This window comes from Leptodactylus fuscus, chromosome 8 (assembly GCF_031893055.1).
Source record: "Leptodactylus fuscus isolate aLepFus1 chromosome 8, aLepFus1.hap2, whole genome shotgun sequence".
NCBI lineage: Eukaryota > Metazoa > Chordata > Amphibia > Anura > Leptodactylidae > Leptodactylus > Leptodactylus fuscus.
In genome coordinates, this window is record NC_134272.1 from 27,173,447 (window position 1) to 27,200,983 (window position 27,537).

General features: G+C 44.7%; 1 protein-coding gene across 1 annotated transcript in view; it reads left to right on the top strand.

The window, feature by feature from the left end:
- Nucleotides 1–27,537, top strand: part of UBE2G2 (ubiquitin conjugating enzyme E2 G2) — a 33,835-nt gene continuing 6,298 nt past the window's right edge. Inside the window, exons 1-3 of the mRNA XM_075284957.1 lie at nt 1–110; nt 16,193–16,228; nt 17,318–17,363. Coding sequence (XP_075141058.1) covers nt 68–110; nt 16,193–16,228; nt 17,318–17,363 — 125 coding nt within the window. The 5' untranslated portion in view covers nt 1–67. The remainder of the gene's footprint in view (nt 111–16,192; nt 16,229–17,317; nt 17,364–27,537) is intronic.

Consider the following 27,537-nt stretch of genomic DNA (forward strand, 5'->3'; position numbering starts at 1 on the left):
TGACGTGTCCCGGAAGTGCATTAGGAAATTTCCGTAAACAAACAACGGAGGCGACCTGGTCCCGGTCATGGCGGGGACGGCCCTGAAACGGCTGATGGCCGAATATAAACGTGAGTGGTGTAGGAAGCCCGAGCTCTGCTGTATAGTATGGAGGTTTCCTCACAAGTGGACAGTCTCTATTTACTGTGCTGGGCTACAGGTCTGTTGTTTTCTGTTATCAGCCATTCAGTGCTGAGGACAGTCTGTCAGGCCAGTGCAGTGGTCACTGCGGGAATAATGAGCCTCTGAGTGGATTCATTCCCTGCTATGTAGTAATATATAACCCTGTCTCCCCAGTCACAATATGGGGGGAACCTCATCCCCTCCCCCATCTCCTGCTATGACTCTGGGTCACGTGTTTGACCCCCTGTACTCTACATACGAGCAGCGGGGTCAGTCATGTCAGCAGGGGGGGCGTATACTTACTAATGTTATATAATTATACTGATATCTAGTATACAATGCAATACTGTAGATATTTGCACATCCCTTTAATTATTGTTAGATCGGACAAATATAAGAGGTTAGAGGGGTTCTCCAGCCTCCAGATATTCTGCAAATACATCTCCAGCAGTGCTAATTCCTCCCTGCACCCTTGTGCAGCCTTTGCATGGCTTTACGTTACTTGCTGCTCCTTGTATCAATGTTATTTACATGCAGTGAATGCTCAGGGCGGGGGTAGCGAGCTTGTATATATGACATCACAGCATCATGTGACCGCCGATGTGGGAACGATTTATTACCTGGGATTTCATTTGCAGGGGAGAGTGCAGAATGGAGGGTACACAGAGCGTGATAGTGGGAGTGCAGAGCATTTTAAAAGCTGGATAATCTCTTTTAAGGTCAGACTTGGCAGCCAAGACATATTAGGGTAAGTTCAGGTGGGGTTTCTTGGACCGGAACCTGAGGCAGAGGCCACCTCAGGCTCCGGTCCAAAAACCAGGTAGTCGCGACTGAAAGCCGATGCACTGCACCAGCATCCAGCCGTGCACTCCACTCTGGATTAGGCCCAATGAATGAGCTTAGTCCGGAGGATGGAGTTTCTTCTGGCCAAATCATGAGGCGACTCGGCCTGAAGAATCAGCATCTCACTTCTTTTTTCTGGGAGTCAGAAGAAATGGCTACTGGAAAAAATTCCTGAGTGGCTCCCATTGATTTCAATGGGAACTGTCTTTTCGGTCAGGATTTTGAGGCGGATACGGTCTCAAAATCCTGACCAAAAATCTCAGTGTGAACTTGCCCTTAAAGTGGACCTTTCATGTCCTCGGGCACATGCGGTTTTATATACCACTAGAACTAGAAAGACAGTGTGCTGTCTAAGGAACTGACATTACAGCGCTACGGACAGTACTGTCAGCAGGAGCGTTCCTAGCTAGACTGTCAGGAACGCCCTTCTAACGGTGAAGAGATATCGGTAACAGCACCGATATCTCTTCCTCCCCCCCGGGCACATAATGGGAAAGCCGACTGAATTCAGCGCATTGTTGGCTTTCTAGCGGTATATAAAGCCGCATGTGCCTGAGGACATGAAAAGTCATCTTTAACAACACTTCATTTTCCTGGATGAAATGTCACAACTTGTCAGAATCTACAACAGAGGTTCTGATGTGGGTGTGAACATAGCCTTAGCCTAAATTCACATGACGGAGTTTCACCCATAAAACTTGGTCTATGTGTGTACTGGATTTCTCAGCCTAAACGTCATGCAGGAATTCCTAGCATTATAGTTATACACTCACCGGCCACTTTATTAGGTACACCATGCTAGTAACGGGTTGGACCCCCTTTTGCCTTCAGAACTGCCTCAATTCTTCGTGGCATAGATTCAACAAGGTGCTGGAAGCATTCCTCAGAGATTTTGGTCCATATTGACATGATGGCATCACACAGTTGCCGCAGATTTGTCGGCTGCACATCCATGATGCGAATCTCCCGTTCCACCACATCCCAAAGATGCTCTATTGGATTGAGATCTGGTGACTGTGGAGGCCATTGGAGTACAGTGAACTCATTGTCATGTTCAAGAAACCAGTCTGAGATGATTCCAGCTTTATGACATGGCATTGCATTATCCTGCTGAAAGTAGCCATCAGATGTTGGGTACATTGTGGTCATAAAGGGATGGACATGGTCAGCAACAATACTCAGGTAGGCTTTGGCGTTGCAACGATGCTCAATTGGTACCAAGGGGCCCAAAGAGTGCCAAGACAATATTCCCCATACCATGACACCACCACCACCAGCCTGAACCGTTGATACAAGGCAGGATGGATCCATGCTTTCATGTTGTTGATGCCAAATTCTGACCCTACCATCCGAATTTCGCAGCAGAAGTCGAGACTTATCAGACCAGGCAACGTTTTTCCAATCTTCAATTGTCCAATTTCGATGAGCTTGTGCAAATTGTAGCCTCAGTTTCTTGTTCTTAGCTGAAAGGAGTGGCACCCGGTGTGGTCTTCTGCTGCTGTAGCCCATCTGTAGCCTCAAAGTTGGACATACTGTGCGGCGTTCAGAGATGCTCTTCTGGCTACCTTGGTTGTAACGGGTGGCTATTTGAGTCACTGTTGCCTTTCTATCAGCTCGAACCAGTCTGGCCATTCTCCTCTGACCTCTGGCATCAACAACGCATTTCCGCCCACAGAACTGCCGCTCACTGGATGTTTTTTCTTTTTCGGACCATTCTCTGTAAACCCTAGAGATGGTTGTGCATGAAAATCCCAGTAGATCAGCAGTTTCTGAAATACTCAGACCAGCCCTTCTGGCACCAACAACCATGCCACGTTCAAAGGCACTCAAATCACCTTTCTTCCCCATACTGATGCTCGGTTTGAACTGCAGGAGATTGTCTTGACCATGTCTACATGCCTAAATGCACTGAGTTGCCGCCATGTGATTGGCTGATTAGAAATTAAGTGTTAACGAGCAGTTGGACAGGTGTACCTAATAAAGTGGCCGGTGAGTGTATATGATGCCTCACTGCAACGTACTGGCCTTCAGTGATTACAGTACATCACACATAACTATTAGAGATGAGCGAGTACTGTTCGGATCAGCCGATCCGAACAGCACGCACGCATTGAAATGAATGGACGTAGCCGGCACACGGGGGGTTAAGCGGCCGGCCGGCGTCAAAGCGGAAGTACCAGGTGCTTCCATTCATTTCAATGCGTGCGTGCTGTTCGGATCGGCTGATCCGAACAGTACTCGCTCATCTCTAATAACTATAGGAGTCCGTCTCCCTGCACGCAGACAGACTGGTGAAACTCAGTGTTTGCTATTGACAGCTATGGCGTCTTACAGGTTTATAAGCAAAACTGCTTGTAGAAAACCATGGCAGCTGTCTGCCACATGATAGCTACAACACTTAGCCTCATTCCAATGGCCATAATGCAACTGTATTTTAGGGTCCATATTACTGCAACCAATCCAATACCAACCAATGATTTAGAACTAACCCCAGAAAGCAATGGCAGAGTTACATAATCCCATTTGCGAATCTGCAGTGGAAATTGACCTGCGATATGAATTTTATATCTGCAGTATGCTAAATTATGTTGCTGCGTTTTACAGTGTCCTGTGAAGTGTGTAGCGGTTATACTACAAATTCTACATGAAATACTGAACTATTTAGTGCAGACTTTGCTGCTGCAGAATATCTACAGTTTTAGTCCTGCAGGGCCATACCCTTTAAGGGTCAAAATGGGCCAGTCCTTAAGGGGCTCTAAGATTGGTCTGGATAAATCTCAGTTGCCGTATGAGATCTCACTTTGTGAATTTGCTGGTTGGGAGTATAAATCCACTGTCATATACACAGAGCCAGCCCCCTGTCAACATGTGGTTAATATTTGTTCTTTGCAGAGGTCAGAGACTGATCCTACTAGGCACATTTGGATCAGTTCTGGATTTTGGTAGTCTGAAAAAGGGCAATTTTGAGACTCTGGAGTCCATTTCTAGCGATTGGTAGAGTCTCCAGCAGTCAGACACGGATAAGTGATAAATGTTGATATTGTGAGAAATTCTAAATTTAGCAAATTCTATTTTTACACACTAGATGGCGCTTGATTGCTCTACAAATTGTTTTTCTGTCTCATATGAGGGAGTAGGGAAAGTAACACTTCTTGGCATTCTTGTGAAAAGTAGATTTTCTTAAAGGGATCATCTGACTTAAATTAAAAAAAACTCTGGTGGACGTGAATATATATGTAATTTTAATTTATTACATTACCTTTCACAGACCCCCTGTTCCACCATTGGCATCCCGACCAGCACTGCCGCTTATGCTTGATGACATGTTCCTCTGCTCTGTTTGTTGTCAGGTCATTGTAACCAATCACAGGTCTCAGTGGTGACCCGTACACACCTGTACACCTGGCCACTAAGTGTTCAGTCCATAACATCTGCGCTTTTTGGCTATCTAGTGAATCCCATTCACACATTGTGGAAGATAGGTGCCACAGACACGCTGCAATTTCCAAAACCATTGCAGGTTTGGAGATCGCAGCCTTTCAGTTATACCTATGGAAATGCCGGCGGTTTCCCTATAGGTATAATACAAGCAGAAAGTCTGCAGAGGAAAACTCTGTGGACTTTCTATGGAAAGCATTGTGGGAAAAACTGCAATGCATTGCCACCGTGGTTTTTCTCATAGTGATTTTTTTGCCGCAGCCCGCTACATAGGGCCTGAGGCCGGGTTCACACCTGCGCCCGGTCTCCACTTTGTGGGTTTCCGATTTCTGGCCAAGAAACTGGACAGTAGACAGAAACCCGACAGTCAGTGTCCGCCCGTGAGCATATTCTGGTCTCCACGGTGAAACTTTTTTTTTTTTTTTTTAACTGGACACAAAGTCCTGCATGTTCGACTTTGTATCCGATTGAAAAAAGGGTTTCGCCGCGGAGAGGCAGAAGACGCTCATGGGTGGACACTTTGATAACCTATTCATGTGAATGGGTTTGAAAACTGCCAGTTTCCGTCTCCCGTCCAGTTTCGTGGACAGAAGACGGAAACCTGCAAAGTAGAGACTGGGCACAGGTGTGAACCCGCCCTTAGCCTAAAACAATGCAGTACAAAGCAGAGGGATTCTTCAGACATGTGGTTGTGTCTGGTGCTAAAACCCGACCCATTGTGATTGCTTTTCTTTTATTTATCTGTGGCCAGTTATTGTTCTGATCTCTCAGAAACCATATTCTTTATCTGTTTCTTTATTGTCAGCTAAAATCTGTATGTTACTTCCCACAGGCATAATACATTTAAGGGGTTGTCCATGCAAAAAAAATGATTTTTTAAAATTTGTCTGGGTGAAAAAAGTAATAAAATCATACCTATTCCCGGTGCTTCGGCACCTCTCAGCGCAGTCCGGTCCTCCCAGTCCATTGTCGTCTTCTGGTAGAAGTCCCCGCCAAACGTGACTGCTGAAGCCGATTGGCAACCTCAGTGAAGGGCAAGTGATGTCACTATCGGGGGGTGGGGTGTCACTTCATATATGTTTGAATATATTCAAAGGTGAGATTCTCAGCACTCCTATGTCAAGACCACAATTCTACCTGTATTTCTTGTGAAATGCCCCACCCCCCTTCCTCAGCATTATTCATGAGTCTGCCTACCTGTACAATGTGAGAAGCAGTGCACAGATTTCATTTAGCAACAGGGAATGGAAATGGATTTCTATGTAGGATTTCATAAAAAGGAGACATTTATTAAATATGTATACTATGGTGTTTAATAATGTCTCAATTGCTGATAGAAAATCAAGTTGTACTTAAGCTTACTTATGGTTTATAGGGGGATCCTGGTACGTACAAGTTATCCACAATCCATAGACAGGGGCATAACTTTCTGCCCGGTAAGGGTCCTGACAGCTGGGACCTACACCAATCACAAGAACAGGGGGTCCATGTATCCTGTTCACATGACCACCTACCTGTCCATATGGATACATCCCCCACTTTCATGTTCTTTGGTCAAAATCCCACTGATCAGTTATCCTGTAAATAGGGAATAACTTATACTTTATGTAATACCCCATTAGGCTGGAGCCCCACGGGACGTAAACGCCACGATTTGCCCGCAGTGGAGGCGCTGCGGGAAAAATCTTGACATTTTACAGTGCAGGCAAAGAGGATGGTATTCATGCGAATCCCATGCCCACTTTGCGGAAGAAATCGCAGCGCGGACACACTGCGATTTGCAAAGCCGTTGCGGCTTTGCAAGTCGCAGCATGTCAATTATATCTACAGAAACGCCAGCAGCTTTCCCGTAGATATAATGTTAAGAGAAAGTCCGCAGAGAAAAACTCTGTGAACTTTTTCTTAAAAGCGCTGCAGAGTTTTTGGAACATAAATGGTTGCACAAATGATCATTAATAACTTCTCATCATTCGTGCATTCAGTCATTTCCATTACTTTTGGCATTTTGTTCCATTTTTACATGAGGAGATGTGCTACCAACAAATGAGGACAATTCACCAATTCTAGTTCTTTGGTAATATGCGCCGCTCCATGGGTTCCAGTGCAGTTGGAATTTTTCTCTACTCCCCACTGTTCCTGAACAACAGGTAGTTCTGATGTCTGATCTGCTACATAAAGGGGTTGTCCGGGATAACTAGAAATCCCTACACTAGTCTAAACACCCCCCATCCTACTTTCTAAATAACATCATTTATCAAACGATGCCCAGGGTTATTTTCTGATTATTTGGTGATGATCCATTTCCGGAAACGGATTTTCGCTACTACTACTACTATCCCCCCCCTCCCCCATACACTCCATTATACTTACAGTCCAGGCTTCTTCCGGCGAGATGGCTCCTCCCTCTTTAATGAGTCTGTCTGTCTGCTCTTCTCCACTGTGTGCACCGCCGCTAGTAATTCACCTCTGCTGTGCATCCATGCATACGCTGTAGAGGTGGATCATCGCTGCAGAGGGGGAGGAGTACAGGAGCGGTATAGGAGGAGCCGTCTCACCAGAAGAAGGGTGGAGGGTAAGTATATAATATGGGTCGGGTTGGGTGAATAGGTACGGAAGGGCGGTATATCTAGAGAGAAAGGGAGGGGGTGTAAGCGAGGGAGGAGTACGGTGAGAGGGGTTAGTGAGGAAGTTACATAACAGGAAACAAAAGCAGGAGATACCAGAGACACCCAGAAATTACTCAAAACACGCTATATGAAAGGTATATGGGTGCATTTATTAACCAATTAGTAGCACTAATAGACATTTAAAAACATAAATAAATTACCCGGAAATCCCCTTTAAGCTCTGTAATGTCACGTGGGCGGTGTCAGGCAGGGGGTGTGATTCAGAGCTCCAAATAGGGGCAGCCACTGTCAGAGCTTAGACTCGCACCCCTTGTCTGCTCCTGCCTGACTCCGCCCTCCTGACTGTACAAAGACTAAATAGCACATCAGGCACCAAAACTAACAGCATTGGTTGCTTGGGAATGGTGGGGGCTAGAGAAGAAATTCCATCTGTGCCAGAATCAGTGGAGCAGCAGCTATTATTTACCATATAGAGCTGGACTTGTTGGAGAGAGCGATGACGTCTGCTCTGATTCCCATCTTCCCTCTAATGTGCAAATCTGCAATGGGTGTGCAGTATCTGAGACTGGCAACATGTGAAGGGAATGCCGGCGACAGATGTCATTCAAGTAGAGGGGGGCACCATTGGGTGGAATTTTCAATGAGAGACTGAACCCAAGGCTCAGCCATGCCCACATTTGCATTCAGCAAAAAACAATGTGGCCTTCCCGCAGTGGACCTAGCTGGGGCAAATTACAGTCATAGTGAGTTGGTTTTCACTCTGGCCTTCACCCGCAGTTCCCAGATGACTGGTTATGCCATCTTGATCTTCCATGCAAAGATTGAAAACACCAGCAATAGTCGCCATGCTGCCTGTTCAAACAATGCAGCACAAAACTGTCTGCACTTTAGGTTTTTTCTCCAGTGTGAATGGGATTTGATCTCATCCACTGCATTGTTGCTGTGCATTGGTTAGCAATTCTACTATGGCTAAATCGTTGCAAACTCGCTCTGTGTATCCGCAGCCTTACTTTGAGAAACAATCTAGCACAATAACTGACATTTTCCTTTTTGTCCACTAGATGGAGCCATCGCCTCACTGGTTATGTAACGTTACTGGCACATACATTGTTATAGACTGATAGAATCATGAGCTGCTTAGAAGGACAATCTTTAAAGGACCATCTTGTGTTGCTGCAAATATAATTCAGGCTTCAAACAGGATTTGAGGGTAAAATAAGTTATTTTGCAGCACAGACACTCTTGCTGTTCAGAGATATGTAGCTTGGAAGGCACTGGACAAGTTACTGATAACTTTCCATCTCAGCATTGTTAGTAAGACACAGATCCCAGGGTCATATAGGGATGTGCATATGTTACAAACTTTTCTATATGTGTGCTGCCAAGTTTTCTGTTGTAAATTACGACATAACACACTTTTCCTGTGAAGCAGCAGCACATTTGTCTATGGCTGCACAATTACACAAGCAAAATGCCATCCTACTAGCAAAACCATGCAGCTGTTAACAGTCGGTGTTGAAGGGAGCCTGTCGCCAGAATCCAGGGTTCCAACCCGGTCCCACAGATAGACTGCCTGCCTAGAGCAGCTTGAGCAGCATCTGTTCTATTCAAGTTATAGGAGCGACCACTTGGAACAGTGGATGGCGCTGCTGCACCACTTCTATGACTTGTCATGCATGCCCTGCCTGCCCGCTAGCAGGGTCTGGCACCCGGAGGCCGCTACAACAGCTGATCTGTGCGGGGCCACAGAACAAGTACTTATTGCCTATCTTGTAGACAGGTCATTAGTAGGAAAAGTCGACTTGGGACGGAAGACCCCTTTAACAAAGGTTTTAAAAACTGCATCCACCAAATGCAGGTATAGTTCTCTGCTGAATGAGGCCACCGTTATGTGGAACGGCACCCTAAATGTTTTATGTGTCACACTTTTCTAATGATTGACACGTACACAATGACATCAGTACTGATAGATGCTACTGTACCTGTAGGCCCCTTGGTCAAAATCTCTGATTCATAGACACTTCTGTCATCCTGCTTTAGGAAATTTAAGTACACTGAGTCTCCAGTGCAATGGAGATCCCAGTGGGAGCAAGTCCTCTCCTGTCATGTGCAACACACAATCTTTGCACAGTTGAGGTTGGGAATGTACAGTATGTGTGCCGTACACTTGAATGGGACTGAGTTGCAAGCAGGACAGGTGACAAATGAGTTGATGAATGCAGAAGTGGTGCTCACCCCGGGATTGCTGCTGGGGAGTCTCCAGCCTCAAGCTTGGTGGTATTGAACTCCCACAGATCAGATATAGATGGCCATTAATGTTTATCTCCCGGGCCCCTGTAAAAGGAACAATTCTAAGGTGAACCGACTTGCGAGTGATGGATTTTCGGGAGAGATCCCAGAGATTTGCAGTGAACCCTGTTTATGCATTTCTGAACGCGGTCGTCGCTGACCATGACTGCTGTTTTTTGTGGGGGTTCTTGCTGTTGTGTAAAAATAAATAAATAAATAAATGGAACAAAATAGCAGATTGCATTAGCATATATAACCAATGATATAACAGTGTTCTGGTGCAGCTGAAGCGGATTGGGCTGTTATAGTAAATATACGTACGTTTTCCACAAGAGGGTATATCATGTAAGTCAGCTTCTTGGTTTCATCCTGCTAAGGCCATATTCACAAGCCAAAACCAGGAGTGGAGACTACACAGGGATCAGGTATAAAGGAGAGATTGTCACCTGTGCTGGGTTTTCACCCTTCTCCTGGGATTCACTTGCAAACACAGATGGAAAATACTGACATGTGAATAAGACCTTTAAGTGTAAATGGCATTTCATTTTTTTTATTCTGTAAATGAATATTTCAGGTGAATATAACAAACTTTGTAATTTCTTTTAGTAGAGGGAAATGCTTCTATATCCTATTATCTGCCCCTCTCCTGACTGCTAAACCGCTGAATTCACTGAGTGATCTGTCTGCGCTGACGACCATAGAAGTCTATGGAGAGGGAGTGGAGGAGGATGACAATTGATCTGGACATCCGGGAACTGATAACAGTAAATTGTCTTTCCCACCAGAGATTTAGTTACATCTATATTGCTCACTCCTTCCATTCTAGGATCACACTAGTGCTGTGTCCTCCCGAACAACGTAGAATTGAACCGCTAAAACAGAGACTATAATGGGGTCCGCTAGATCTCCGCCAATTCAAAACTGAAAGTGGAAGAGAGAAAAAATAAGTCCTCTGTGCAGGATTTTTCTCTTTGACGATTTTCGGCAGTTTTTGCAACAGACTGTGAGCCCGGCCTTACTGAAGAACTGCGATCACATGCTGGAAATCTTACTATTTCCGTATCAGCTTGTTTCTGCCAGGGCTGGGGAGTCGGGTTTGGAGTTGTGAACCAATTTTGGGTGGAAAAAAGTTATCATCTCAGACTCTGGCCTGTATATTATAGGAGTTGTAATAATATTCTATAATAAATTAGACGTATAGTTTGTTACCTATTTACTTTCATAGGGATTCAGGCAGAAGTAGTGAACGTATTGCACTAATAGCAAATAACTGAGTATTGGCTACCTGTCTTGTAAGATTTGTATACCCATTCCAAAGCCAAGAATATATAAGGCAAGGAGATTGCAGTCATATTCAGCGCTGGGCCTCACCCATTCACACAATGTTTAGGCAGAGGGCACTACCTGGATGTTGTGTGTGTGTGTAAATGTGTATATATATATATATATATATATCATGAATGACCAGAAGAGGGAGCCATAACACAGTTACAGTATTACAGTCTAGTAAATATTTCTCTAGCTCTGCTCATGTTAATACTTCACTCCTGCATTGTTTACTATGTTCTCGAGTCTTAGAGAAATCTATTTCTATTTATACATAATGTGATATAACACAGTGTCTCGCCCAACATCTTCTGGGTCACAAGTTTAATTCAGACCTCAAAGCGAGAACAAGTGTTAAATACGCAGCCTTGTATTGATTATTACTAAGTGATGTATGGCGTGAGTCACCAGTCCTCCATTACATGTCCCGGAGAAGCCGCGCTCCAGCTGCTGGTCACGTCTAGTGCTAAACACGCTTATTGTCAGAAAACAGGATCTCGCACTGTATATTCTATACATCTATGTCCATAAATCTTCTAGTGTCTGCTCTCTTAATAAATGTCACTGTCACGTCACACTGGGTATATAACACACATAAGCATTCATGTTTATTAATTCCATTAAAGGGGCTCTATCATTGGGAAAAGTTATTTTTAGCTAAGCACATCATTGCATAGGCTTTAGAAAGTCTACTCCACACCTCCCTTTACTATGTAGATTGCCTCAGTGGTTTCTGAATAAGTCTGTATTTATTCATATGCTAATGAGCTTCCAGCCAGCACAGGAAGTTCCCAGCAGCACTCATCGCTGCTATTCTCTCCTATGTGTGTGAGGCAAACAGGAAGCTGAATCATCATGATCAGCAGCCTGTGCTGTATACATACGTAGAAAAGAATAGCAAAGAGGGTGCACGATGGTGCACAGAGTCTAATTAGCATATGAATAAAAATGGGCTTATTAAAAAACCACTGAGGCGATTTACATACTAAAGATAGGTGTGGAATAGCCTTTCTAAAGCCTATGCAAGGATGTGATTAGTTAAAAATGAGTTTTCCCAACGATAGAGCCCCTTAAAGGTCAACCCCTACCCCCCGACATGTCTTCAGGGCCATATTTATCTTGACCCATAGGATAATGTTCTCATTTGTAGTAATGTGTTTGCAGTCACAAGTATTATGGTAATCCACTCTAATCTGATAACTACAGGGAGATGGAGGACGACTATCTGTGATGTTATTGGGGCTTCCCTTGATATCTTGTTAAAGGGGTTCTCTAGGAGTAAGATACTGAGCTCCACTTCCTCTTTTGGGGCAGAGCTATAGTATGGCCATGTGACCAATCGCCGTGATGTCACAGGACCTGGAGGTCAATCTCAAACTATGGGACTACCACTTTAAGAAATAAAGGAATTGGTCCAGGACTAAAAAGAAAATGTATGAGCGTTTTCTTGAAATATCGCCACATTTGTCTATCGGCTTGTGTTGCAGCTCTTCCTCATGACATGGCGCTTTCTGTGAAAACATCAGAGTTTTCCTAGTCTTGGAACAAGCCTTTTTACATTCCTCCGTTTCGGCCTTGTATGTTATAACATTTTATTTGCTTTGCAGATCTAATACTAAAGATACCAGAGATGATGTTTAAGGCTAAGGCCCCATATAGCACTGCTGGAGAAACTGGGACGGAAATGCATAGTGGTTTTTCTTACAGCATTTTCCTCTTCCGACTTCCTGCTTCCATCATACCTATATGGAAACCGGCAGAATTTTTGTAGGTACAATTGACATGCAATTTACAAAAACACAAGGCCCCGGCCTAAAGGTGAAGTTTTCCCTTTTGGTTTGCATTCTCTTGCTTGTTGGGTGACCAGGGGACATCCATTATAGTTGGAATTTGCACCCAGCTCTTCCAGGCTCCTTTATGACCAATCTGATCTGACTAGTTTTGCAGTAATAATTTCATTGCAGCCTGTACTACAATGGGTCAGTGTTCTGCCCATGTACCGTCCAATATGCACACAGACAGAACATAGACTCAAAATGTGGTCACGTGAAAGAGACCTGAGATATTAAGAAGACAAACCTTATTTTAGCAAATTTTGTTATTTATAATGCGTTTCTGAATATTTCATTGCACTGTTACTTATGCCTAGGGTGAAAGTGTGACTGCAGGAAGGTGGGGGTGGGAAGAGGAGTGGGATTTTGGGGCTTAAGATCACAAAGAACCTTCCTGTCGATGGATTAGCAGACTTTAAGCAGATGTTTGAATCCTTGAAGCTTAGGACATGTCAGCTTTAGTGTAGAACTTCTTTAATTGCAATGCTTTTTATCATGGCTTTGCAGAGTCCTGTGTTACATAGATCACTTACGCATCGCACCAAGCGCGTCTGTGATTGGTCGCTGAAAGAAATAGAATGGCTTCTATGGATAACGGTAGCATAAATGCTTTTTCTTGCCTAAATTATTTTTCATTGACTTGCTATGCAGGTAACACCGCGTAACATACAAACAAAAGCACAACTCATTCAATGGCCAAAATGCATCACAAATGTGTCCTAAGGTGACGTATCAGGTAATAGATGCTCATCACATAAAGCGATCTATATGACAATGTGTCTGTTAAGGCCGCACAGGACAGGTCATCCTACAGCAGAGCCAGCAAAATAATAGACAAAATCATCCAGTTGTCGCTTTCAGCCATGATTTCGCGGCGTCTGGCTCTAGTCTTTGCGTTGGTAAGATTGTAAACCACAGGCAAACATGCAGTAGTACTTGACACGCTGCATGTTCCAAACCCACAGCAGAAGACGTCTTGTACTGGGGTTTTTTCTACAAGATGTGGATGGGATGGAATTTGTTGATATCCACTACATTGTTACTGCAGCTGGCAGCAGGGTAGCTGTCAGTGTCTCCACCGTGTCTGACCGGCTGCTAACTCGCAGCTTGTGTCCCTGCCTTAAAGTGGTTTTCACTGAGCGAAAAAATGGTGGCAATGGGCTCATCATAAGACACACACGCCGATTTGCCTGTATCCCCATGTACTCTCTATTTTCTTGCCCTGTTACGTCTTGACACAATGGAGATGCTTGCTTTGGTGATCTAGTGGATGGCTGAGCAGACATTTCCTGTGTGTTGAGATGGAACCAGGAGATGGAGACCTGCTTGGTTTTGGACAGGACACAATCTTGGGATTGTGAGATGGCTAGCTTATATTCCTCCTTCCCTTTCCTCCCTTCCCTTCCTCTCTCCCTTCCTTCCTTCCCTCTCCCCTTCCCTTTCTTCCTTCCTTTCTGTCCCTCCCTTCCTTCCTTTCTGTTCCTTCCTTCCTTTCTGTTCCTTCCTTCCTTCCCTCCCTCCTTTCTCTCCCTCTCTCCCTCCCTCCCTCCCTCTCTCCCTCCCTCCCTCCCTCCCTCCCTCCCTCCCTCCCTCCCTCTCTCCCTCCCTCCCTCCCTCCCTCCCTCCCTCCCTCTCTCCCTCCCTCCCTCCCTCCCTCCCTCTCTCCCTCCCTCTCTCCCTCCCTCCCTCTCTCCCTCCTTCCTTCCCTCCCTCTCTCCCTCCTTCCTTCCCTCCCTCCCTTTCCTCCCTCCCTCCCTTTCCTCCCTCCCTCCCTCCCTCCCTTTCCTCCCTCCCTCCCTCCCTCCCTTTCCTCCCTCCCTTTCCTCCCTCCCTCCCTCCCTTTCCTCCCTCCCTCCCTCCCTTTCCTCCCTCCCTTTCCTCCCTCCCTCCCTCCCTTTCCTCCCTCCCTTTCCTCCCTCCCTCCCTCCCTTTCCTCCCTCCCTCCCTCCCTCCCTTTCCTCCCTCCCTTTCCTCCCTCCCTTTCCTTCCTCCCTCCCTCCCTTTCCTCCCTCCCTTTCCTCCCTCCCTCCCTTTCCTCCTCCCTCCCTTTCCTCCCTCCCTCCCTTTCCTCCCTCCCTCCCTCCCTTTCCTCCCTCCCTTTCCTTCCTTCCTTCCTTCCTTCCTTCCTTCCCTCCTTCCCTCCTTTCTCTCCCTCTCTCCCTCCCTCCTTTCCCTCCTTTCTCTCCCTCCCTCTCTCCCTCTCTCCCTCCCTCCCTCCTTTCCCTCCTTTCTCTCCCTCCCTCCCTCCCTCCCTCCCTTTCCTTCCTTCCTTCCCTCTCTCTCTCCCTTCCTTCCTTCCCTCCTTTCTCTCCCTCCCTCCCTTTCCTTCCTTCTTTCCTTCCTTCCTTCCTTCCTTCCTTCCTTCCTTCCCCTCCCTCTCCTCTCTCCCTTCCTTCCTTCCTTCCTTCCTTCCTTCCTTCCAACTTAAGCCTTTCAAAGGGGCAAGTAATTGTTTCTGTCAGCGCAGATTTTTATGACCTGCGTTAGAAGCCGCCGTGACTTCCACATTGTTGTTTTTCTCTGTTTTATCAGTAGTGTTGGAGGGTACACTATATGACGGCATCCCTATTGTTGACCCTTATAATTACGAAGCTGACTCAGACAACTGTTAATTTCGTGTCGACCGTCTGTTCCGGATTACTGCTCCGTATCTAAAGCCTTCCCATGTAGACTGAGCACATTTGTAAGTGTCCGGCCATGTTCTAGCGTACCCTGTGAGTCACAAGTCTAGCACTCGGTGACAAACAGCTGACTGTATGGCCTACCCTGCCTGGTTGTCCCTCCTCTGCCCATTGAGTCACAAAAGCTGAACTTCAAAGATGCTCGGAAAAGGTTTGAAGGTTAGAAACCGCACAAACACCTAAAGACCTCCGCTAGTAATGGATGTAAACAAGACACTTCAATATAGCAATTATTAATGGCATGTGGTGAAGAGAGAAGTTGCAAGTCTTTGAAATAACGTGCAATCATTCTTTACCTGCTCATGATCTATAGATATTCTTGGAGCGATTATGACTTAAAATTATTATTACATAATAGCAAAAAAAAAAAAAATTCACATGTTCACATTGGGTTAACAAACATGGTAATATTTATTACAAGGGCTGAATGTAAAGTTATCAATTGAGTTGCATTGAACCCCTTTCTAACGTTCGCCTTTCATGTACGGAGAATGTCTAGTCTTTCAGCATGGAGCCCGCTCTGGAACTGAGCAGGCGCCATAGCCACTGGCAGTGATCAGAGACGTGTGACCCGAAAAACCGAGAGGTTATTTACCTCAGTGACCTGTGCTAGGGCTTAAAGGGGTTTTAAATTGATTACTTTACCATAGGACAAGTCATCAATTGGGGTCCAACAGCAGGGACTCCAGTGGATCAGCTCTTTTGAGGTGGTAGTACTCACTTCCCCTTCACTAGCCATGTGACGTTATGTCCTTCAGCGCCCCCTACTGATATGCCATCGCTCTGTGTGATGGGAACAGCCCTTTAACGAATTTAGTTGTTTAGAGAGTTCACATGAACTAAATGGTTGAACGTGAATAACCAAAAATATACTGGGGTGACCAGCCCCAGAGCCTTCATAGACATCACAGAACATGAGCTGTCTTACTTTCTTCTTATTATCTTGATTATTTTCGTCCTCTCATCTTACTTTGTTTTTCCGGTTTTATTGCAGAGCTGACCCTGAATCCACCAGATGGGATTGTGGCAGGTACGTTTTCAGGATATAGTCTCATGGTAGCGATTTCTGGACCATCTGAGCTGCTTACTGTAGTGAATGGATCACTATTGGATGCCTTGTAATGTTTTCCACTATTATTACCACTGAAGTGATACATCATTGCTGCAAATAATATTTATTTTTGGTTTTATTCCATTTAAAATCTTGGAATTTGTAAATCCATTCCATTACTTGTTGCTGGTGCTGAGTTACAGCTTGTATTATAAGCCACAACTGCAAACAAAATGCTGGTCAAGGGTTTTAGGCTATTTGTACATGGACACGGGCAGGTCAAGGGTTTAATGGCACAGATGGCGAATGGACGATATCCATGTACCGTCTGCGCTCTTCAAGGACCCATTCATTTTTGCATAAAACTGAGCAGAAATAGGAGCTGTTCTTAGTTTTGCCCTGATAATACACAGGCATGTGTTTGGGGCCATAGGAAATAATAAGTCAGTGTGCTGCTATCTGCTAAATTCAGCTAGCGCACTGACAAAGAATATATTCTTGTCCACGGAGCCTTAGAATGGGAAAGATAGACCGGCAAACGTGCCCATATACAGCCAATAGTCTACTGAATGCTTCCACATACATGGCTAAGGACACCAGTCACTGCTACCTCCCATGGGGACGAATGACATCCAACAGAGATCTCAATGCTATTCGTTTTCGGCACTGATATCTCTTCACTGTCAGAAGGGCCAGCCTTACAGCTCTGCGTCATTGCTCCACCCGTGTCAGTATTCTTCCTTAGCTTTTTGCTACTGGGGGTGATACTGACACTGAGCTGTAAGGCTGGGCCCTCGAACAGATCAACCTCTGATTGTATAGTGGATATCACACCCTTGTTGTCTATTACTGTCTGAGACCCCCGCCTTGACAGTAGATAGACTATCATATCAGGTACTGAATGGTGGGGGCTACAGAGAAATTCTAACTGTTCCAGAGTCAGTGGAGAGGAACCTGTTGTTGGATGTGGGGGAGGTGCTGAAAGGTCACCTTATGTTGTACACAGGTCACGTCATTTCTTGTATGCCTTTCTATTATGATTTTAAGGCATTTTTTTTCATCTTGTAGGTCCCATAAATGAAGAAAATTTCTTTGAATGGGAAGCCTTGATCATGTGAGTTTAACACAGCCATCAACATACAGTAACATTTCTTTTGCTGTCAGGGATCGACAAAATACTGTGTAATGGTGGAGAATGCCGTTAAAGGGGTTTACTGGCCCCAGATTGTTTTTTTGTTTTTTTAATACTGATCGTCTACAGATTAGCTGATGTAGTAGTTTCGAGGTGCAGTAGCGGCTCTAGTGGATGGGCAGTGTCTGCTTCACCTCTCCTATTCTAGTAATAGAAGCAGCACTGCAGCTCCGTTCACTGCATAGTGGTGGGTCTGGGGAATTGCAGGGCTCCTGCTTATTACTTATATTATTATTTATTACTTTAAAAAAAAATAAATAAATAAATTAAATAGGAGCAGCGCTGCATGTGCTTCCCATTGACTGGCAGCTTCCGGAGGCTGCTGTAATAGCTGATCTGTGTAGGGTCTGGGTGTTGGACCACCTCCTGTGTTTAGGTAATCAGTATGGAAAAACAATTTGGGATGGGAAAACCCCTTTAAATAAATAAAAGCAACTTTTAAGACTTACCCCTTAGATCTTCTACTGTTCCAAGCAACACTCTCCTTGTTTTCCCTGTGCTTCATTGCACCGTTTTTTTAATTTTTCACCTCCCATAACAAAATGTAATAAAAAGTGAACAACATTCCCCAAAATAGTAGAACTAAAAATCACACCTGCCCCCGCAATAAAAGACACCTTTTTTTTTGCAAAGTTTTGGATATTTTTTTACGGGGTAAATAAAACTACAAATTTGGTACGGCCCAAATCGTATGAACTGATTACAGGTGACATGTAATTTTGGCTCCACATTGAGCACCGTAAAACAAAGCCCCATAAGAAAGTCACACAAATGCAGTTTTTTTTCCCAGTTCCACCCCATTCTGAATTTTTTTCCTGCTTCACAGTAAATTGTATGACATATTAAATGGTACCCTTAAAAATCCAATTTATTTTATTTATTATGCTTATTTGTATGGCGCCGTTATATTCTGCAAGCGCTTTACAGACATTGATAGTCGCTGTCCCATATAGGGCTCACAATCTACAGTCCCTATCCGTATGTCTTTGTAGTACCCGGAGGAAATCCAAACGCAGAGAGAGCATACAATTCCTTGCAGATGTTGTCCTTGGAAGGATTTGAACCCAGGACTTCATCGCTGCAAGGCTGCAGAGCCACCATGCTGCAAACATCATCTCATATAGCGCTGTGAGTGGAAAAAAAAAAAAAGTTGTGGGGTTTGAAAGGTAGAGAGTCAAAATAAAAATAAAAAATACCTGCAGGGGGGGAAGGTGTTAACAACACCCCCTCCCCCCCCACAAAAAAAATCCACATAGAAGGGATATCCAGAATCAGAAAACAATGCTGATTCTTCTTGTCAAGAAGTGACATCACATCCATTGGTCATGTGGCCACGTGGCAGCTCAGATAAATGGGACTGTGCTACAGCATGGCCATGTGACCAACAGACGTGTCACTTCCTGAGGAAAAGAGAGCAGCCATGTTTTCTAAATTTTGGATATCCCCTTTAATATAAGGATACTTGGGTCTTTCGACTAGTTGGCTTAGTGACAAGACAGGTGTTCCCTTTAAGATTCTTCTTTCTGTGGGATTGGCACCTTTGCACCCTTCTCACCTCCTCCTTGTCTGGAGGTTTAATAGTCATCTATGTTTACCCCCTCCCCCTCACTTAGGAATTCCCCTTTGCAGGAATCGTACATTACAATTACTACTGGTAATTCTCCAAACACTTGGGAGGGGAAATAAAAACATCTTTAATTAATATCCTTAGATCCGTCATTACCTTCTGAGCCTCAGCTGTAATTTCCAGCCTCTGTTTTACAATGACACCACATAATGTGACTGTAGAGTTCACCTCATACATATTCAGAACAGAATTATTTGCGCACAAGCTATGAATATGCATCAAACCTTTAAGTCTGTTTTTGTCTTATTACTTTTTCACGTCTTGTTTATTTCGCTTTCACTCGAGGGTTGTACTTTTAACATTCACAAATTCTAGTTTTCAGGCTGAAGTGGTCCCGCATGCATTCTTAATTGTGGAAATCTGAGCTTAAGAAAAGCTTGTATACTCCTCTAAAGATGTTTCACCCAATTCTGTATGCTTCTGAGCTGAAGTGTTGCAGCATCTCTTGCTGGTTCAGTGTCTGTGCAGAGCTTCCTCTGACTAGGGATAGGCATTCTGGGCCTTGTAGTCTTTATACCACAGGACGCACATTAAGGCCGAAGTGGAAGGTTCACTTTTACTTCGCGTCTGTAGGGTGTATACGTTATAAATGGCTCCGATCACTACTGCCCTGATGTGCTGTGGACCTTGGATCGCCTGACTTTCTGGTGTTTACTGTAGTATACAGTATCTTTGGGTACAAGCCTGTGATCCGTATCACGCTAATGTCTTAAAGGGGCTCTATCATTTGGAAATCATCTTTTTAGATATGCCTCAAAAGGCAGGTGCTGCTATTAGATTTTGAAAAGATTCCCCCCATTTATTTATTTATTTTTTTTACATATATACATATACCGATATGCAAATGAACCTCTCCGTGCACCCTGAGCATTCCCCAAGCCATCGTGCACCCCCCTGCTTCATACCTTTATAATCCCCCTCCTCCGTAACTGTAACCGCCTCCATTTCCTCTAATCTCACTTTGAAATTTTGGGCATGTGCAGTAACGCTCCCTCCAAAGTCTACTAGTAGCAGCTAGCCTTCTTAAAGGCTATTCAGGCATATCACTATCTAAAAACATGATTTGCAAATGATAGCGCCCCTTTAAAGTCTTTGTATGGCTTTAGCTGTAATGACCATTGTTGTAAGCTGCTCATTTGTTCGTTATTCAGGGGATATATAGATTTTTATGGCACAATGTAATGTAACATGCATTCATTTTCATAGAATGACTTTCTATACTGACTCTGGGTTCACACCAGCGTCCGTTCTCCGTTCTCAGATTTCCGTCTTCTGCAGACAGAAGATGGAAACCTGTCAGACCGTGTTCAGCCGTGAGCGTCGCTAAGTGTTTTATACTCACCGCGGCGAAACCGTTTTTTTTTTAAACCGGAGTACTGCATGTCCAATTTTGTGTCCGGTTAAAAAAAAAAACACGGTTTCGGCGTGGAGAGCATAAATCGCTCACGGCCGGACACTTTCCAAACCCATTCATTTGAATAGGTCTGAAAAATGCCTGCAGGTTTCCATTTCCTGCTCAGTTTCGGGCAGGCAACGGAAACCTGCATAACGGAGGCCCCGGGCGCAGATCTGAAAGAGCCCTCAGAAACATTGTAAAGGGAATTTGGCAGGAATCTGTCTAGTTGGCAGGTAGAGCAATTTAACATCCATAAGTTTATGGTCATGCACATTACAATCTCCTGTCAGTGAAATGACAAGTATCATCGGGGCCATCTTGTCCAGTGTAGTGTCTCGGCTCTCGGCATATAACGCTATGTAACCCCTTCCCTCTGCTCCTACAGAAGACCCTTTACCACTTGCACCGACTAGAGCTTTTGTTATCCTGCAGATTCCATCACAGTTGAAGTTCTTTTCTCTCTAGTGCTCATTGTTCCTGAGCGATATTATAGTCTGCTCTGGTGTCTGATATGCTAAATAGACGCTCTAAAGTCAAGTGAATGATGTCAGGCAGGAGCGGGCAAGGGGGCACCATTGTGACTCTGGTTCTCCTACCTGACACCACCCACTTAACATTAGAGTCTAGTGAGCATTTCAGGGGGAACACTTTAAGCCCTCAGATATTCATCCTGCTTGAGCATAGGTATGTGTAAACTGCCCTCCTAGTCACATATATAGTGCAGATGGCAGATCGGAAGGGTCAAGACACTGCTGACAGACTCTATGTAAACTCTTCATTTACTACTGTCTAAGGCAGGGATGGGCAATTAATTTTCCCATGGGGCCACATAAGAAATTTAAACTATTCTAGAGGGCCATGCGCGCCATGGCAAATTTAGCTCTACCCACTTCTACATTGACTCTCCTATTCCCAATCATCTCTCCATGTGCCCCTACACAGTATAATCCTCCTACAGTCACCCGTACACTATATGCCCCCACATTATAATGTTCCCTTCCAACTGCCCCACAGTATTAGGTCCCTCTCCTGGTGCCCCAGTTTAAACTGGGGGAAACTAGAGGGGATATGAAACTGGAGCAGCTGGAGGGGGGGGCATTAAATAGTGGGGGTAGTTGGAGGGGGGCAATAAATTAATGACAGCTGGAGTGGGACATGAAACTGGGGGTAGCTAGAGGGGGACATTAAAATCGGGCAGCTGGAAGCAGACATTAAACCGTAGGGGTAACTGGAGGGTGACATTAAACTGGGGGCAACTAGAGGCAGACAGGTCCCCCTCCAGCTACCTCCACGGTTTAATGCCCCCTCCAGTTGTCCCCAGTTTAATGTCCCCCCAGTTTAAGTTCCCCCTTCATCTACCCCCAGTTTCATGTCCCCGCTCCATTTCTCCTTCAGTTTCATATCCCTCTTCATCTGCCCAATTTCATGTCCCACCCATCTCTCCCCCAGATTCATGTTCCCCCCTCCATCTGCCATCTTTGCCCTAGTATAACATTCCCCTTCCATCTCTGCCCCTAGGTTACTGAGACACACACACACACACACACACACACACACACACACACACACACACAGAGACACACACACACACTCTCCACCCTGCATCTCACATTCCCCTCTCAGTACCTTAGGACACACACCACATGTCTCCATCTTCTTGCACTGTCCTGCCGGCACTAAGACACGCCTCCCTAGACACGCCATGCGGGCCGGTCTGAATCAGTCAGAGGGCCGGATATGGCCCGCAGGCTGAGCTTTGCCCAGGTCTGGTCTAAGGGGTGATTCTTTTTTGGTATTTTCTCAGCTCAGCTATGCAGGGCTCCTGTGTATATAACTACATGCACATGACCGTGTGCATTTGCCGGACCCCAACCCATTAATATCTTTCAGTGAGCCTCGGCAGCAGAATGGACCTGTCCTGAGTTTTGCCTGGGATTCCATTCATGTGAATGGAGCCTTAGGGCACGTTTTAGCTAGACACATAAAGCAGTGTGATTCTAACATATACTGTATATTAAAGGGATTAGATAAACAACTATTATGTAATACTCTTCTCATCAGAATCTCTCTAAGATCACAGGGTTGCAGGTTAATCGCATTCCCCACTGTCGCCATGCAAGTTCATTAGCAGAAAAGCGGAGGAAAAACAACTTGTATCTGCTGACAGCGAAGCCATGGGGGATTTGTCGCCATCGCTTTATTGCTGTATAATCAGTGAGCCCCTGCTTGTGAATGGGAAGTCTCTGATTATAGGTGTACATTAAAGGGGGAGCCCGAAATCTGGACATAGGATGCTATTCACATTATTATATAACGATACCAAGCCAAGAAACAGATTCTAAGCAATCTGTGTAAGGAATTACTTGTAGTGCAGCTCCGTAAATGGGTGAGACTACAAGCACCACTTATCTCTTATCCGCAACATAAGGAATGCATGTCTAAACTGTATGCTTTCGACCACCGGGACCCCCACTGTTCCTGATAATTGGAATCCTGAGCCCTTTCATGTAAACAAAATGTCACTTTCACCTCTATTAGCAGTCCCATACAATTGAATAGGGCAGCAGTATATACCTGTATACAGCTATACAGAGAACTTCCGTGATTGATGTGTGTAGTAGACGGCAGACACCCACTTATGTTCCTATCCCTATGGTACAACCGATTCAGTATTTAGTAACTCAGCCTGGTTCACAGCCTGCGTTCGGGCCGTTCCCGTTCCCCTCTACAAGCAGCACTTTTCTCTCCACATTTTTTGTGCGGAAACTAGCAAAAACCACCCGGACCCCATTATAGTTTATGGAGTACGCTGGTTTCCATTTTTATGTGGATCAGGTTTTGGGACCCTCGATTGGAAACTCGTGCATAGATGTGAATCTGGCTTTAGTGTTGGAATTTAAGGGGTTCTTCCTTCCTCGGGAGATTTGTATGTGACAACCAGGAGTCCGGGGCTGGTTCTGACTTTTGCTCACATGATGACAACCAGCACTGAATTGCTGTGCCTCCTCTTCTGCGTTCACAGCTATACAATTATAATAATGTATTCAGTCAGCCCCATAGATACAGATAACTAGCAATGAACACTGAAGACGAGGAAGGAGACGAAGCACCTCGGGGGTCAGAACCAACCCAGGACCCCTAGGTTCATCATTAGGGTTGAGCGATCGTGTTCGGAACAGATCTGATTTCGATCGGCGATCGAGAAAATTTCGCGATCGGAATTCTGAACACGATCTTTTTAGGTGGGATCGAGATCGGTGATTATTTCCCACAATGCTTTGCTACTGGCCAAGCATTTTGGGAAAAGCTAACAATGTTAGCCTTCACACTGAGTATTTTATACTGAGTGTGAAGGCTCGTTGCGGTTCCATAGGAATGAATGGAAGCAGCCGGCACACAGCCTTAACCCCCTGCGCGCTGACTGCGTCCATTCATTCTAATTGGAGACTAGCTAACATCTCTAGTAGCTACTTATCTGCAGAGATGGCTGGTCCGGTGCCCGGTATTCTCGTTCGTCTTTGCCTCGCTGCCCCCATCTCCCAGGTTAGTGTTAAAGAGCTAGGAAGAAGGCGGGGCTTGTGGCTTAGGAGAGTGTGGGCGGGTACAGAGTGGGGAGACGTGACGTTTCCCCTCCCAGTACCCGCCCACACTCTTCTAACCAGGGAGGCAGGGAGCAGCGAGGCGAAGAAGAACGAGAACATCGGGCACCAGACCAGCCATCTCTGCAGGTAAGTGGACACCAGGGGGGACTAAGTAGCCAGAGGATTAAAATCACTACACAGCGTGGATTCTAACAATTAAAGCGTTCAATTGTTAGATTCCATGCTGTATAGTGAATAGGATTGTTTTTAAAATACGATCCCCTATTAGTAAAAAAAATCCCATTGGCTTGCATTGGGATCGGAATTGGGATCGAGATCGGGTTTGAATGAAAAATGATCGGAAATCGGATTTCAAAATTGATCCTTAAAAGTCAAGATCGGCTCAACCCTATTCATCATTCAAAACCCCAAAGGAAGGAAGTGATGACAGACTCCCTGCAGAACCCCTTTACTCTCAATCACAACTGGTCCAAGCACTTTAGGGTATTGACACGCCATAGCATTATTACTATCCTTCTTATGTTTTCTTATTCTGCACTTTCAGTATTATTGGAGTCTTCTTCCATCCCCTTCTTCCCTGTAAGCGCCAGTATTGTACTGGAAAGTATTCATCTTTGGTGATGGTTTCTGATGTGGAACCTCTGTCCACTTGAAACAATTGTGCCCGCTTTTCCAAACAGCTGCCTCTCTCCTCCATGACGTGTATCCTCTAAGACATGCCTTGCAGGCAGATAGTTCAATTCTATCCTCACACACCCTGCCTATTAAGAGGAGCGCCGTGACCTTGCCATTACAGCATGCTTTGATTTCCTATGACGCCTTGTTTTGTGTGTGCGCTTTTTTTTCCCCCTCTCTCTCTTCTCCGTTAAGTCTGCTTCAGAAAAAAAATACTTTTTTTTTTTTTTTTTTACAGAGACTTTGAAGTGTTTGTGTTTTTTACTGAAACTGTTTTTATTTCTCTGCCTTTCATTTGTAATAGGTGAAACTTTAATGAGTTTGTGACATGAAAATTGTGTCATACGTGCGGTGGATTCACACCTGGAGAGATGAGGTGTTTACTACGAGAATAAATCTCCAGCATTACTTCTGTCTCTATCAGCCATGTATTAGTTATGTCTGGTTTAGGGACTATTACGACTTTAATATGGCTGCTTGGGATTCACATCTGCACTGGGTGTCCGCCCGTTGCAAAACAATTTTATAAAAGAAAAATGAATTTTACACAAACAGTTTCACAACACATACCGGAATTCGTCAGTTTTGATGGCATCTGTCAAAAATGTGACCGTTTTGATGGATCTTTTTTTTTTTCCACCTCATCTACCTTCTTCATTCTGAGCATGTGCAGAGAATGAAGAGGGGAAAAAAAAAACGGATTGCAAAATGGACACAAAGTGAATACCTTTCAGGGCTCGTTCACATCTGCGTCCGGAACTCCGTTCTGTAGGTTTCCGTTTCCTGCACAAAACAGGGCAGGAGACGGAAACCTGCGGCATCTTTCAAGCCCATTCATTTGAATGGGTTTGAAAAGTGTCCGGCTGTGAGCACCGGTGAGCGTTTTATGCTCTCCACGTTGAAACGTTTTTTTTTTTTTTAAACTGGACACAGAGTCGGACATGCAGTACTCTGTATCCGGTAAAAAAAAAAAAAAAAGGTTTTGCCGCGGAGTGCTCAAAACGCTCACCAGCGCTCACGACTGGACTCGGCATGACAGGTTTCCGTCTTCTGCCGGCAGAAGGCGGAAACCTAATACAGAGTACCGAATGTTGATGAGAACCCAGCGTCATTGGTAGGCCATTTTATTTTGATTTTTTTTTTTTTCTTTAAAACGCGGATACAGTCCTCACTGTCATGTATCCTTATTATTTGGGTGGAGTAAAAGATTTACAAATCTGACATTTGTTTCCATCCAATACATGGCATAAATGCTCCTAATGTACATCTGGGGGTGGTTCTAAAATCCATTGAAATGGATGCGTTTTTATAAATGACCCCAACCTTTTACTCTCTTTTTATCATCTTTCGATGGATCATAGAAACTGATTCCACGCGGATACCACAATGTAGATGTGAGCCTAACCTGAATGGTAAATGTAGGCAGTAAATCAGCCTTTCCCTGTGGGTAACCATCAGTGCTGGACAGATTTATTATTGAATGAGATAGGGTGAAGACAAATGGTCCATCTAGCACCATAATCTGATCCTCGTCACCTACAGCTTCACTTCCATTCTGTGCCCATCTCCGGCCTTCATTTACTGTATTGGTAAGTCATCAGGGCTGGCCGACTGGTTACTAGCTAAGACGATGTTCACATCTGCATTGTTCTCTGTCTGGAGAGTGAAAAAGTGATGACGTTTTTGTCCAACGGACACCAAGCGGAATCTATTTTAGTTAATGCAGTCCGTTAGGCGTCACATGTTTCCGCTAGAGGTCGTGTAATGGACCAGAACAATGGACAGGGCAGTGCAAGTGTGAACCTAGAGTCAGGTTCAAGTTCACACGACCGTTATCAATGTCTGTTGCTGTCATCTGTGATAGTAATGGACATTAACTATAGCCAAGTAACGGAATTAGACAGAGCCCCCTCCATCTGTGTCTGTTCCAGTCGACTTTGATGTAAATAACATGAGCGGATGGTGTCCTCCATCATCTTTGCTTTCTTTTGTAATGGCAGACAAGACCTGTATGTAGGACTTTGTCTTCCATCAGAACAGTAAAGAACATGACGGAAGAACGTCTATCTATGCATTATAGTGAAATTGACATGCCAACACCGGAATTGCTCGCCTCTGCTGGATACACAACAGAAAGGTTAACTCTGTTCCAGGTCCCGACTGGTCTATCATCAGTTTGTGGCACTTTAAACAACATACACTAAACTTGGCTAGCTTCCTACCTTAGTAAAGCTAAAGATTTTTACTGGACATTCCCTTTAATATCCCTGCATGTAAACAAGTTGTCGTAATGTTCCTGAAATTAGAGGCTCAGACGGCAAGTTCTGTATAATTTGCTTGTCTAACAGACACTCTCTACACAATACGACACATGTAGAAGTCTAGAGGTCAAGTAAAATGTTTGTCCCCTGCAGCCTTTTTATCTGACATGACTAATAAGCTGAAACGTTTTTATATATATCCATTTGAGTCTGTTTAGGCAAGCTTCAGGTGATGTAATGACTAGAGATGAGCGAGTAGGGAAAGATTTGAGATTCGATATTCGTTTCGAGTAGAGCCTCAATATTCGAGTACTTGATTGAATATCGAATCCCATTATAGTCTATGGGAAAAACTGCTCGTTTCAGGGGAAACCACTATTCGACTAAAGGAGAGTCATCAAGTCCACAAATAGCAGGAGGAGAGTGTTTAGGAGGAGCGCTGTGCAGTTAAAGCACACAGACCCCATTATAGTCTATGGGGTCTGTGCGCTTTAACTGCACAGCGCTTGCAGTTGCGCTGATATTCTGTTCGGGA